At 42.5% G+C, this 15893-nt stretch overlaps 1 protein-coding gene across 1 annotated transcript in view; it reads left to right on the forward strand.

The window, feature by feature from the left end:
* RGS5 (regulator of G protein signaling 5) overlaps window positions 1-15893 on the forward strand; it is a 146460-nt gene that overhangs the window by 59538 nt on the left and 71029 nt on the right. Inside the window, exon 3 of the mRNA XM_083156968.1 lies at window positions 11682-11743. Coding sequence (XP_083013094.1) covers window positions 11682-11743 — 62 coding nt within the window. The remainder of the gene's footprint in view (window positions 1-11681; window positions 11744-15893) is intronic.

Genomic DNA, 15893 nt, shown 5'->3' on the forward strand with positions numbered 1-15893 from the left:
GTGGGTGCCGAGTGACAGGACCAGGTAGGGGAGCTGGCATCGGTAAGTGCATACACACTTACTGATGCCGGGAACAACAACAGTGGCCATAATGCACTCAATGCCTTCCGTATTACTGCATGCAGGCCAACTGGGGAAGTATCTGGCAACAAGAGCTTGCATTCTCAGCTATATAATGGTCGATTTCAGCATTTTGTAGTTACGCTCTGTCGGAATCGGCCAAATTGTTTAAACAGTCATGAAGTGTGTACCCTGCTTAAGCCTGGTGCTGAATCTCCATCTTTTCTTTGTATGAACTATGCATGTAGCTCTGTATACTCATATACAATGCATTCTGACTCTACTGTAGCTTAGAATGACTCCTGTACATAAACTGATGATTTTGTTGTGTTACAAACCTGGTCCTATGGCAATCTGCAGACGCCCTGTATAAATCATTTCTGTGCACTCATTGCTCTAATTATCTCATTAATGACACAGCTATATTGAATATTGTGACTGTGGTTTATACCTAATTTAATTCGGCCTAATTATTGGATGACTGTGAAACATCCCAGAGAACATCTAATTTATTTTTTAGCTTTATCTATTTCTGCGGGCTGAAGTCTAAGGTCAATGTGTCAGTTACCATTACTGACAATGATCTCTATGCAAGAGGAAGGGTGCACCACACACCCCTTACTGAGCAGCAGTGGAAGTGAGAAGACACTTTGTCATTGGCTTCTCTTACGTACTTTTTCACTTGTTTTATACAGCATAAGGAGTTAAGACTGCTGGATAATCATGGCGACTGGCTGCAATTAGTGCAGTCCGTGAATCAAGACACATGTAATTAATGGGACTGGTAGCCATTTCTTCCCTTGCCACGGTACATCTCTTATCTCGATGCCAACCACATTATGGAAAACAAGTCAGCTAGGAATATAAGTCAACCCTAAATGATCCCGCACTGCATGGAAAACGAAATATGCATGCTGAGTTAATTGTAATCTGTGGCCAGGCCACACTGAGCTGTATTCTTGATTTCATAGCCATTATCATTATCAATTTGCACTTGCATCAGCTCTACCAATGATGGAAAGCTGAATACAAACAACATTATGGGCGGTATTCAATGTCAGCAGCTATTTCCAACAGGGGAAATAGCAGCCACCACCTATTCAAACAATGCTGCCGTTTCCGACAGCATTGACGTCAGGTTTGGGCAAAGCAGATCTTTTTTGTCAGGCACAGCCGTGGATTGTTGAATTCATGGCCATTTCTCGACAATCCATGGACGTTTTGGCCGAAAGTGGCCACCACACAACAGGCAGAACATTAAATTCCGCCCGTGAAGTCAGGCAGCTGACCAAAAACAGCCTGGGATTCCTACTGTCGGGACGTTCCAAAAGTCGTAATCCCACATTGAATACCCCCTATGTCTAGACAAACCTGTCTACACACCTTTTTGAATTTAGCCTTAATCTAAGAGCACCCTGTTTCACCTGGGAGCCGGATGGTAGGTCGATAGTGCCTAGGTCAACAGTTAATAGGTCAATACTAAGGTCAGTCAATACTGACCTTCAGTCAAAAGTTTGCAAATGATTGCAACCCCCGTAGTTGCATAGGCTTGGTCCAAGTGGCTGCATAGCGAATACACACGGAAAACATACTTGCATTCGCAACTCACTCACCATCGAATAATTTTCCAGTCTTTGCAAGTGCGCTTAATGCAGAACCTACTCTGCCCGTGCCATAGAAACAGGCCAGAGCTGATATCAATCAATAATCTGCCTCCTTGCAAATCAGCAGGGCAGTCATCAGCTCTGAATAACCCCCAGAGAGCTGACAGTCATTCACTGTATGGAAGCACAGGACCACATGTTCCTGTGAACGGGTATGTAGTGTTACCAGCAGATTGCTTTATCCAGGACCTACAATGCTGTTAGGAGGACCCTGGTCACATTACTGTAAAGTGAGGGAATCAGAAAATCAAAATGACAGAAGCATATGAATGTAGATAGAAACATACCGTAGGGCCTTATTCTGGTTCGCTCTCAGGCAAATTCCTTCTCAAATGGACAAAGCCATGTTCACTAGGGCGGAGTGAAAAAACTGAAATTGAGAAATTCAAATTCGGCTAGTGTGGGAAAGTTGTGACTTGACCTGAATAAGAAATGTGCAAAAGCTTTTTGATCTGAGTCAACATCTTCTGTTCTGGCAAGAGGCCTGAAGTTTCACTTTTTAGGCAAAAATAACGAAACCTATGAAGATGCTCCAATCTAGTTAAAATTATATCAATATGTCTTAGAGTGGTTCATTAATATACTTTAGCATAGTAAAAGAGAGTAAGAGCTTGTCCTAGTGCAAAGTGACTGACTTTGGCAGGAGAAAAAATCCCTAATAATTTACCCATTTTCATGGTGAATATTGTGTGTTTTATCCTGAATGTGTTTATAATAGAAGAAGCACAAATACTCTAAATGGAATTCAGTGACACTGTGTGAAATATAACACTGCATAATGGCCCTTAATCAGACCTGATCGCAGTACAAATTTGTTCTCAAAATGGGCAAAAAAAATGCTGCACTGCAGGTGGGGCAGATGTAATGTGCAGAGAGAGTTACATTTGAGTGGGGTGTGTTGATACTGAAATCTAAATTGCAGTGTAAAAATAATGCAGCCAGTATTTATCCTGCACGGAAACAAAATAACTCACACAAATCTAAAGGTGGCCATACGTCTACAGATCGATTGTCAGATTGGGCCGGTTGGAACAAATACCTGGTAATATCTGAATCACAGTTTTTGGCAGTTTTCCGTCATTTCAAAGTAAATGGTCAACTGTCATTTGCTCTCATCCATTACTAGGATTTTGTTCCAACCAGCCCAGTCTGACAATAGATCTGCACATGTTACATTTGCCGCACCTGCAGTGCAGCATTTTTAGCCCATTTTGATAACAAATTTGTACTGCGATCAGGTCTGATTAAGGGCCATTATGCAGTGTTATGTTTCACACAGTGTCACTGAAATACATGAAATTGGATTTATGCTGCTCTTTGCAGTGCATATACAAAGATAGACAATCATGTGTACATAAATAAGAAATAACTGTTGCAGTCTGTTATAGAAAAACAGTAACTGTTACAATAAGTATTACAAGTAACAGTGTAAACTGTCTAATGTATCATTTTACATATCAATTCTGTTTTATTGACAGAAAAACAGGTATGCATCCCCTATGCTGAGAACATGAAGGGGCTGCATTACAGCATATAATTATGCCAAAGATAAGCCAATATATTAACAGTTAAATACATTGAAGTGCATTATGCTGTAATAAGTGTAATAAGTATTGCTGATCAATCCTGCCTAGAAATGAACACAGTGATTGGCATACATGTACTGGTGGACACCACTCACAGAATGATTAACTTGTTATTTTTGAATCAATGTTCTTGATTTTATTTTTCTAAACATTAGATGTATTTGTTTATTACAGCATAATGCACATCAACATATTTAACTGTTAATATATTGGCTTATCTCTGCATAATGATATGCTGTAATGCAGCCCTTTCATGTTCCCAGCATAGGGGATGTTTTTCAGACCAATTCATGGTTAAAATAAACTGCCACAAGAAAAGACAATAAACAGAAGTGTTTTAAATCCTGCACCTAAAGAACAGAGTGTAATGCATTGTTACTGAACTTACTGGAGCAGTCAGTAAAGAGTTTGTTGGACATTAGAAGACACATAGGTGCACTCTTCTATTAACCCCTTCACGACATTTGACGTATATATACGTCATGGTCGGGAAGTACTTCCCGACCGTTGACGTATATATACGTCATGACTTCTAACTGTCACTGCGTCTAGAGACGCAGTGACAGTTAGGTGATGTCTGCTGTCCCTGACAGCAGACATCCCCCCTCGTCGCCCAGGGGGGGCAGGGGTGCCCCCCCCGGTCGGCGATCGCTGTGATTGGCTGTTCAAATCTGAACAGTCAATCACAGCGTTTCCTGTGTTACCGGCGGCTAAGCCGCTCGGTAACACAGAAAACGGTGGTGATCGGTGCAGCACCGATCACCACCGATGTGCAGCCCCCCCCCCTCCCACCCGCCGGGCACTCACCCGGCGGCAGCAGCAGCAGCAGCTCCCGCGGCTCCCCCGGTGCGCACGCAGCGCTGCCCTCCTCCCCCCTCCCTCCCGCAGCAGCAGCAGCAGCAGCATCATGCTGCTAGAAAAGTTTAAATAAAAAATAAGTATTGCAAATGTATATATATATATATATATATATATATATACACACACATATATATATATATATATATATATATATATATATATATATATGTGTGTGTATATATATATATATGTATATATACAGATGGGGCCGGGCTCATCTTTGCAGGGGATGGCGATGGCGTCGCCATCGCCATTCCCTGCTCCTGCGCCATCTGTGTGTCGGAAGGGGACGCGCGCGCACGAGGTGCGCGCGCGTCCCCTTCCGACGGTGCTGCCCTCGGTCGCCCGGTGCCCACACCGGGCGCCCGCACCCCCCCACAGCCTCCTCGGGTCCCCCCAGCCCCCCTCGAGCGGGAGGCGGACAGTATTGTGTCCGCCTCGCCGCCCGGCCGCCCGGATACTGAGACGCGCGTGCGTGGGGGACGCACGCGCGTCTCAGTCAGATGGCGCGCCGTGTTGCTGGCGGATCGCCAGCAGCATGCTGCTGGCGATTCGCCAGCAAGCATAAGGCCTGCGCTATCTGTATATATATATATATATACACACACATATATATATATATATATATATGTGTGTGTGTGTGTGTGTGTGTGTGTGTGTATACCGCACCGATCACCAACGATCGCCAGCCCCCCCCCCCCCCCCCCACCCGGCAGCCCCCCTCCCTCCCACCCACCCGGCTGCCGCAGCGCCAGCACCCCTCCCACCCCCCCGCCAGCCGCAGCGCCAGCCCCCCTCCCAAAGCTGGTGACCAAAATGGGGTCACTTGTGGGGGGGTTCCACTGTATTGGTGCTTCGGGGGTCTTGCTAATGCGACATAGCACCCACCATTCATTCCACCACCAAAAATCACTCCTTCCCTTCTGAGTCCTGCCATGCACCCAACTGGTAATTTTTGGTCACATGTGAGGCATTGCCGTACTCGGGAGAAATTGGGGCACAGATTTTGGGGTGCTTTGTCTCCTTCATTCCTTGTGAAAATTAAAAATTTTGAGCCAGAACTGCATTTTTGTGTAAAAAATTAAATTTTTTTACACAAAAATGCAGATCTGGCTCAAAATTTTTCATTTTCACAAGGAATGAAGGAGACAAAGCACCCCAAAATCTGTGCCCCAATTTCTCCCGGGTACGGCAATGCCTCACATGTGACCAAAAAATACCAGTTGGGTGCATGGCAGGACTCAGAAGGGAAGGAGTGATTTTTGGATTTTGCAGCACAGATTCTGGTTGAATGACCCCCGAAACACCCATACAGTGGAACCCCCCCACAAGTGACCCCATTTTGCAAACTACACCCCTCAGGGAATTCATCTAGGGGTATAGAGTACATTTCAAACCCCCCGAGGTTTCACCAATTTTGATACAACTGAGCTGTGAAAATGAAAAATTATTTTTTTTCATTTTCACTGCCCAGTTGTACCACAATTGGTGAAACCCCTGGGGGTTTGAAATGTACTCTATACCCCTAGATGAATTCCCTGAGGGGTGTAGTTTGCAAAATGGGGTCACTTGTGGGGGGTTTCCTAACTTTTAGCATCTTATGGTGCCTAGAAACCTACATGGTGCCTAAAAAATAATCTCATAAAAAGAAGGCTCCAAAATCAAGTAGGTGCTCCTTCTATTATGAAGCCTGTGGTTTGGTCACCGTGCACACTAGGGCCACATATAGGATATTTATGAAAACCAAAGAATTGGGGGAATCAATTTTTAGTCACATTTCTCTAGTAAAATGTACTGTGTTCCTTAGAAAAATGTATTAAAATTGCAAATCTGCAAAAAAAAAGAAATTTTGAAATTTCACCTACACTTTGTTTTAATTCCTGTGAAACACCTAAAGGGTTAACAAACTTCCAAAATGCTGTTTTGAATACTGTGAGGGGTGCAGTTTTTGAAATGGCATCATTTATGGGGGTGTCTCACATACAAGTCCCTCAAAGTCACATCAAAACTGACCTGGTCCCTAAAAAAATCAGAGTTTGAAATTTTCTTGAAAATTTGAGAATTTGCTATTCATATTTTAAGCCTCCTAGTGTCCAAAAAAATGAAAAGGAGGTTGAAATAATGATGGCAACATAAAGTATACATATGGTCTATGTTAGTTATTAACTATTTTGAGTGGTAAGATTATTTGTCTCACAAGCAGAAAATTTAACATTTTGAAAATTGCTACATTTTCCATTTTTTTACGATATTTTGGTATTTTTCAAAAAAAACACAGACTGTATCGACCAAAATTTACCACTAACTTGAAGTACAATGTGTCACGAGAAAACAATCTCAAAATCACTGGGATAAGTAAAAGCAAAAAAAAGTTATCCCCACTTAAGTGAGACATGTCAGATTTGAAAAAAAGGGCTCTGTCATGAAGGCACAAACTGGCTCTGTCATGAAGGGGTTAAGGGCAATCAAAAGGGATTTACCCTGTTTTTTTTCCCACCAAGTTTCTATTCGTGATCACATCAATTTCAGAGCATCCCCCCCCCCCCCAAAAAAAAAAACGTTCTTGAAACCATTAAAATGGGTTCATTATTAGCGATTTTTTCTCCACAAAAGTCAGTCACTAGGACAAGCTTGTACTCTCTTTAACTAAGCTAAAGTATATTAATGAACCACTCTAAGACATCTTGACATAATTTAAACTGGATCGGAGCATCTTCATAGTTTTCGTCATTTTCACCAAAAAAGTGAAACTTCAGGCCTCTTGCCAGAACAGAAGATGTTGACTCAGATCAAAATGATTTTGCACGTTTCTTATTCAGGTCAAGTCACAACTTTCCTGCAGGGGGGCAGATGTAAAATGTGCCGAGAGAATTAGATTCGGGTAAATTATTTTGTTTATGTGCAGGGAAAATACTGACTGCTTCTACACTGCAATATAGATCTCACTTTGAAGAAAAACCCAAATCTAATTCTACAGTATCTGCACATGTTACATCTGCCTCCCTGCCGTGCACATTTCTGTGTCGATTTGAGAAGGAATTTGCCTCCGAGAGTGAACCAGAATAAGGCCCATAGAGTTTTATGGCAGATAAGAACCACTTGTCCCATCTAGTCTTCCCTAAACACATGCACATGCACATACTTATAGACTAGAGATCATATTTGTCGGGAGTTAATTAACCTTATGCTTATTTTTGGAGTGTGAAGGAAAACTGAAGTACCCAGTGAAAACCCATGTAAGCAAGGAGAGATTGCATGAACTACACACAGTTATGGTTATGTCAGGAATCAAACAAATGACCTTAGTCCTATGAGGCAGTAATGCTAATCTTTACAATCTATTGACATCAATGTTTTTTATGATATATTTTAGTTTGAAACTTGCCAGTTTCTTAAATGTATCCTTTATTTATAACATCAACAAGAACTAGACTGCACAGATTAAGCCGTGAGCTGTCTGAGACCTATATAATGGGCAGTGTTCAATAAGAAAAATGTTCCGTGTTTTATGGCGAGTTTGTGCTATTTTCGCGGTGGAAGGAGCATTTTGCTCTCCAAAAGTGAACCACCCTATTCAATGTGATATTTTCGCCATCTTTTTAAGTGATTTTCGCCATGTCTCTCCGTGTAGCAATTCTCCATCTTTTCATGGAGAACTGGAATGTGAACTTTTAAACTAAAAGTTTATTTTTTTTTAATTTTGGTGTAAAAAAATCAGGATTTTTTTTCTGTGAAGGGGCATGTTATTTTTATTCATGTGCTTATAGCACATGAATATATATTTAATAAAAAATATATATATATTTTTTTAATTTTTTTTTTTACACAGAGCAGCCAGCAGGGGGCCGGAGCTCTCGAGCCGCTCATTAGATATTTATATATTCACTGCACCCGATCATTACATATGCACGATCGGGTGCAGTGAATACTGGGTCCCCCGCTGGCTATAGGGGGGGCAGCTTGTGCTGCCTGGGTCCCGGGGAGCCCTCCTCCCCTCCACATATGTTCTGGGGCAGCCAGGGAGACTTTAATCTCCCTGGCTGCCACCGTCCCCCGGCTCCCTGCCAGCTCCCTGCCGTGGACGCTCGTCCGCTGCAGGAGTTAAGTTTTGCCGCGAGTGGCGGCGAGTCTTAACCACATTGAATAGTGGGAGCAGGAGTGGCAGCGAGCAATCCGGAACAGGGCGAGTGCATGGCGAGAGAAAAAATCTCTCGCCATGCACAGAGAATTATTCTCATTGAATACTGCCCTATGTGTTTTAAAAATGTAATAAAAAACATAGTTTCTAAAGTGGGATTTGGTCTACAGCATGATGGTCGACAGTCATTAGGTTGACACCACTAGGTCGACATGGTGAAAGGTTGACATGGTAAAAGGTTGTCATGGGAAAAGGTCGAAAGGTCATTAGTTCGACAGGTCATTAGTTTGACAGTGTCTAGGTCGACAGTCAAAAGGTCGACGTGGGGTTTTTCACTGTTCTTTGAGCCGACATGTGTCGATGGGCGGTATTTCATGCCCTACCATCCACAAGGACGTGGTGGGAGAATAAAATAGTGTGCCGAGCATAGCGAGGCACCGTGCCTGGTGCATTGCGAGCGCAGCGAGCGATGCGAGGGGATGCAGTGCACTTTAAACTGTGTCCATGTTGACTGTGTTGACAGTCAAGTAAAAAATAGTGAAAAACTCCTGACTATCGAACTAGACATTGTCGAACTAATGACCTGCCGAACTGATAACCTTTCTACCTATAACCATGTCGACATTTTCCCATGTCGCCGTGATGGTGTCGACATAATGACTGTCGACCATCATGCTGTAGACCAAATGATCCCAACCCGTAAAAAGCATGGGTATCTTTCCTGGGATCGCCACCTTTACATTGAGCCATTTAAACATAAAAACCATCTATTCAGACAGACTGAATTCAATAGGTCAGAGGCATAGGTAATATCACTGAATCACATCCTTGTAGCCCCGACCTCTACAATTCAATCAATGCAGGGATGGGGGCAGAGCCACAATAACACAATTGTGCAGCCACAACCACCAATCAGCCCATCTTTCCTTCGGACACACCCATATACACGACCAAGCTGTCCCCTCCAGAAAATGTGGTCAGTATAACAGGACCTATACACGGGGCCAGACTGCTGAGCGATCTGAGTAAATCGCTCAGCTAGATCGTTTAGCACACAGCGATGTGTTAGCGCTGTGTGCTAAGCGATCTGTCAGGGCCAGTGTTCTCCGGTGAAGGGAAGCTCTGGGACAGACAGCTGTACAGAAATAGTCTACTTTTTCTTTTCTGCACAAACTAAATAGGAGACTACTTTTTGAGGAACTGTCAATCTTTGTTAGTGTACATATAATACCAAGTGTTTAGATACCCAGACCTTAGAACCCAGTGCTACAACTTTGAAAAAGTTGTTCAGTACAACGAAATGCATTAGTGGCACAAATACACTTTATTGGACATTACAAGACACCAGTGGACGCTTCCAAGTGTCCAAATTCTGATTAAACCAGCTCAGGATTTCAGCCTTGCACTAAGGGGGTTATTCTAGTTCACTCTTTCTGACAAAATCCTTCTTAAGGAGCCCATACACGGTTCGTTGTGTATGGCTCCGTTCTGTACTATGCGATGCGCGCTCCCGCGCATCACATAGTACGGTACAAAAAGTATGTGCTGCACATACTTTTTGTACTAGCTACACATCGGATCGGATCGCAGTGCATGCACACTGCATGCACTAGGGATGCGATCCGATCCGATGTGTGCTGTTTAAGCACACAACGGATCCGATTAACAGACCGTGTATGGGGGGCTTTAGATGGACAAAACCATGTGCAGTGCAGGTGGGGCAGATGTTACTTGTGCAGAGAGAATTAGATTTGGGTGGGGTTTTACTGCAAAGTGAGATCTATATTGCAGTGTAAAAATAAAGCAGTCATTATTTACCCTGCACAGAAACAAAATAACTCACCCAAATCTAATTCTCTCTGCACATTTTACATCTGCCCCCCTGTAGTGCACATGGTTTTGTGCATCTAAGAAGGATTTTGTCAGAAAGAGTGAACTTGAATAAGGCCCTAAAGGTGCCCACACACTAGAAAGATCTGCGATCATAAGATGTGCGCATAAATTAGCCTTCAAATCTTTTGCCTGTCCTGGACAAAAGATTTCAGGCAAGCGCACATCTTTATCAAAGATCTTTCTTAAGATCCCGTGTGCTTTCCTATGGATCTTTTGTTAAATCTTCTGATCTTTCATGCAACACATAAGATCAGAAGATTTAACAAAAGATCCACGGGAGCTCGCATTGGACTGAAATAGGACGATTTTCGATCGATTATCGGTAAACATCGGACAATATATCAGCCGATTTATCGGAAATCGGCCAATCGGCCAAAAAATCGTTCTAGTGTGTGGGCACCTTGAGTCTCAAAGGACTCCCCTATTTACCCCAGCCTTGGGACACTATCATCTGCATCCCACTGGACCCACTAATTCACAATCTTGTGACATTGCACCCTGCCTACAGAGCATAACATCCTCCAAAGGACATTATTATCAGACGGGAACACGTGCTCCAGTGGTGATGTATTGCAATTCAGGGGGACATTTACCAAAATGGATTCGTAGAAAGAAGGTGTATTCGTAGGCAGAAATACACCTTTTTTTTACGAATTTGTATTTTCGGGATTTACAATCCCAAAAATACAACAATTCGTAGTCCTAAAGATGGAACATTCGTATTTGTATTTACATATACGAATGTCTACACCACCGATAGGATACGACAGAAATCACCATTCAAAAGAATGGTGGTTTCTGATTTACTAAGCAGCCGTATGGATAATACGGCTGCTAAGTGGTGTGAAACACCCACGCAAATACGACAGGAAAATAGAACACCATTTTCCTGTCGTATTTGCTTTAAGCCTGCACGGATCAGTCAGATCCGTGCAGGCTTCAGTGTAAAAAAATAGAAAAAAAATTAAATATAAAAAAAAAAAACGGCGTGGGGTCCCCCCCACAGCCGTAACCAGCACCAGGCTGACGGAGCCTGGAGCCGGTAATTAAGAATCAGGGAACCCGACAAATAGGGGTTCCCCGATTTTTAACAACCAGCCCCAGGCTCCTGCTCTGGGGCTGGTTCCCAAAATACGGGGGACAAAATGAGTAGGGGTCCCCCGTATTTTAAGAACCAGCCCCAGGCAAAACCAGCCAGCAGGGTAATGCCACAGCCGGGGGGAGACTTTTTATACAAGTCCCCCCAGCCAAAGCATTCATCCCTGGGACCAATATTAACATGCTTCTATTGGAGTTCGAAATTTGTCAAGATGCGTTTAACACATGAGTTTTCCAAATATTTACAGTTAATTCATGTATTCTCTGCTCACCCACTTTTTTACTTATGAATGTACATATATCCCTGAGTACCTGCAGGTAACATAATAGGTCCAATTGGTGAGCCAGTATAGTGATACCTCCATCTGTTTCCTTTAACAGACCATCATCAGATGAAGCCCTGCAATGGCGAGATTCTCTGGAGAAGTTGCTGCAGAACAGCTGTAAGTCCCGTCTGTCATTCTCTGCTTTCTCTGCTCCCCTCAGCTTCCTGTCTGGGTCCTGTCACTAAAGGCTTTAGTTTCTCTCTCATCCATGCTATTGACCTCATATACCGTAGTTTTAGTTTTTCCCACAAGTAAGATTCTTGTTAGACTGGAAAATCCAGACCTTTTTGTCCTCCACTCTGAAATGACCCTGTCCTGGTTTAGATTCCCGGAAAAGGTTCAAGAGGGGCTCTGCAAAGTGTTTGTTGCTAACAGATACAGCACGTGTCCCAAACTATCATTTAATAATGGTTGAAGTTGACTCCGCTGCTATTGTTGCCCAGTCTCATTATATGGTTTACATTGAATTAAAGTATCAGGCTGCCATGAGGGGATGCAGTCGGAATGGCGACGGTCGAAATACCGACGCCTGAATCCCGGCCGCCGCAATGCCGGCACTTTGTCCCTCTATGGGTGACCACGACACCCATAAAGGGAGAATAGTGTGCCGAGCGTAGCGAGACACCGGTCCCGCTGCATGGTGAGTGCAGCGAGCACACAAGTTGGGGGGCGATCCACGCCCCCCCCCCCTTGTCGGCATTGCGGTGGTCGGGATTCCGGCGTTGGTATTTCGACCGCCAAGATTCCGACCTTCCGGGATTTCATACTGTTCCCGCCATGAGAACAACAATTTGAATGGAAAGATAAATGCTGATGACGGTAATAATAATTAAAAATATATTTTCATTTTTCCATCGCCGAATTTCCATCGCCGAATTACCCAAGGTCTTCTCCCCAGTCACTACAATGGGCTACATCATTTAAATATTTAGGGGTTATTGTATCCCGGGACCCAAAAGACTATGTACGGCTGAATATCCACCCCTTGTTTGATTGGCTGGGGAAAAAAGTAAAATCTTGGAAGAGACTGCCATTGATAGTTTCAGGCAGGATAAATTTGGTCAAAATGGCAGTCCTTCCAAAATTCCTATACGTGATTTTACACTCACCAACCTACCTCCCTAAATCAATATTTAGAAAATTGAACAGCATAATATCCTCGTTTATCTGGAACGGGGCTCGACCCAAAATTCAGTTAAACAATTTAATGAGGCCGAGAGGGGAGGGCGGTTTGGGTCTACCAGACATTAGAAGGTACTACATAGCTACCCAGCTAATACATTTAAGTTCATGGCTGGACCAAGAACAATATGGAAGCGATATGGCTCTAGACCTGGTGACCTTATCATCCCCAGGAAAAACTCCATTACATAGGATTCTACAGGGTAACATACTGGCCTCAGACCCTCCACTCTTGGTTCAATCCATTAGAATTTGGCGTGAAGCTAACCAAATGTTGGAGATTGATTCTATAGATCCAGAATATCCACTGGAAGCTTTGCTCCTGGATAGGGAAGTGAAAGCTCTCCAGATCAAAGAAGCATGGCATCCTTTCACGGTGACCACTCTCTCCCAACTATACAACCCAACGAGCCTGAAATCTTTCTCACAGCTCAAGGAGGAGTTTGGGCTACCGCGTACACACTTCTTTCGCTTCTTACAGTTAAGAAGCGCTTTGGAGATGCATTATCCGTGTCAATCTCCACCATTTGATGAATCCCCGATTAAAATAATACTGCGATAAAAAAAATAGGAAAAAATTAGTATCTAGACTATATCGAATTCTGGGTAAAAAGAAATACGACGACGGGTTAAACATACTGAGGGCGAAATGGGAAGAGGATGTGGGGGCACTGAAGGAGGAGGAATGGACGGAGGCAAAGTCAGCTGTGGCGAAAGCCACAAATGCACTCCGTACCCAACAGATACAATTCTATATACTACACAGAGCATATATATCTGCGACGACACTGTGTAAGTTCGCTGGCAGATCATCTGACACTTGTCCAAAGTGTGGCCTTTATCCGGGTACCCTCATTCACTTGCTTTGGGAATGCCAGGTGGTGGCAGAATTTTGGGGTAGAGTTATTCAAACTATTGCCGATACCGGCTTCTCGAAGGAAGATTTCACCGTTAAGCGCTGTATATTAGGTATAGGAGGCAATAGAACTGTGGGTAATGAAAGATTGTACATAAATAACCTCTGCTCTTTGGCGAAGGTATTAATAGGGAGAACTTGGATGTCTAATAAAGGTCCCGACTTTAATAAATGGACAGCACTTGTTATCTATACCTATAGACAAGAAAAATATATATACATCAGACGAAATACACTGGCTAAATTCGACCAGATCTGGCATTATTGGGTAAAATCCACCTTCTTTCAGGCCACAAACCACGATAATTAGGAAATAGACACGAGGGTAATATTACAATTAGACACATTTTGTAACCTGTCTGGTCGTCATTTGGTTGTAAGTTATGGCTATATAGGCCAGGTAAGACATTAAAACTATGTACATAAAACGGCAAAGGCGGATCGGAAGGAATGTTGATGACACATGGAGATTTAAGCACTAAGTAAATTTGATCACTTCTTATCCCTTTTTTTTTTTTTTTCTCTCCCTTCTCTCATTTTTCTTTTTTCATGGTCACACAACACTGATTATAACGAGTCTATACTCGAGAGTGATTCAATATAAACACGGACACTTTTGCAATTTCACGACGTTGTTCATATGATAATACAAGATATGGATAAAAACTTACCCGCACATGTTATAGTATATCCTTAGACACGACAATGCAATTATACATTATTTACATAGATGTGATGAGCAACTACTTCTGGAAATTGGCAGGATTTTATTAGTATCCAGGGACAGACTAGGAATCACGCCAAGCATATACTCTACTCTTCGTCGATAGATGTAGTCCCTATACCATATACCTATCCTCTATACGAAATAAATATGGGCCTCCATGCCAGGTATCAAAGAAGATTGGCAAAAGTATGTAAGCCACAACAGTCGTCTCGACCCTATCTTCATATAATTAGCGTATTCTTGTTTATCTTCGGCCAGCTGAGCAGCGCAGTCAGTAGACAGAGTTTAGGATGTGATGTTTTACTGTACCACAGTGTCTTTTTATGAGTATGATTTGTATGTTTAAGAAAATTGAAATAAAGACTTAAAGTAAAAAAAAAAAAAAATATATATATATATATATTTTCATTTTAAATGAATAAATCAACAGCAGCTGTCATCTGAGCGGAGGTCACATGCAGTTATAACCTACATTTCTGAATAAAAAACAAACAAAATGGTCGACACTATGTAGTGTCGAAATTAGGGCGCTAATAAAATTTACAGCACAGAAAAAAATGTGTTTTTATACAATAATTGATAATATATAAATAATATATACTATAAGAGCTGCAGCCCTCTGAGTGTACAAGTGTAAGTACACTACAACTGATCTCTAGCTGGAAATATACTATAACCAGCTGAGAATCAGAGGAGAAATGTATACAACAGAAAAGGGGTGGAGAGCTGCGCTAATAAAAATACCAAGTACCAAGGAAGAATACACTTACACAAAGGGGTGTTTTTTGTATTTTTACTGATTATATTAAATCATATTTTAATTTTAAGAAAAAACAATTATACATATAAAAAATATATATATAAAAATTCATATAATTTCCAGGTGGCCACCTATAAACATATATCACTATATATTAATACATAAAAATGCAATTGGATGAAATATACACATATAAATTTTAGTAAAAATAGGTGTTTGTAATACACCCTATAATTTGAAGAAAAATGTGTAATAAAAAATGAAAAAAAAGAAAAAATAAAAAAAGTAGATATAAGAAACAGATCCTGTCTCCGTATTTTGATACCACTTTAGATTTAGTGGTTATGGTGCAGTCACTTATTTGTGGTTTGAATCTGGATATAAAGTATGTATGCAGACGCTAAGTGCGCGTCTCTCACCTGCGCCTCCGTGCGCTGCTGGCTGGAAGATCTGAGTGTCCCTCCGGAGCAATGGTGGAGGGGAGCTGGCCAGGTAGATGTGATTGCTGGCAGCCGCTCTTACCCTCCGGACCCGTGCCGCTAGTGATGTTATATGCGGTGTCGTCTCTCTCACAGACGCTGGGTTCACTGATGCATCCTTGGAGTTCTCAGATGTGCCGGATGGAATATGCAGCGAGGTGGCCGGTGGAAAACGCCGGTGCAGGTGCCGTGATTTTTCTGCT

The sequence above is a fragment of the Crinia signifera genome, chromosome 8 (assembly GCF_055691185.1).
Source record: "Crinia signifera chromosome 8, ASM5569118v1, whole genome shotgun sequence".
NCBI lineage: Eukaryota > Metazoa > Chordata > Amphibia > Anura > Myobatrachidae > Crinia > Crinia signifera.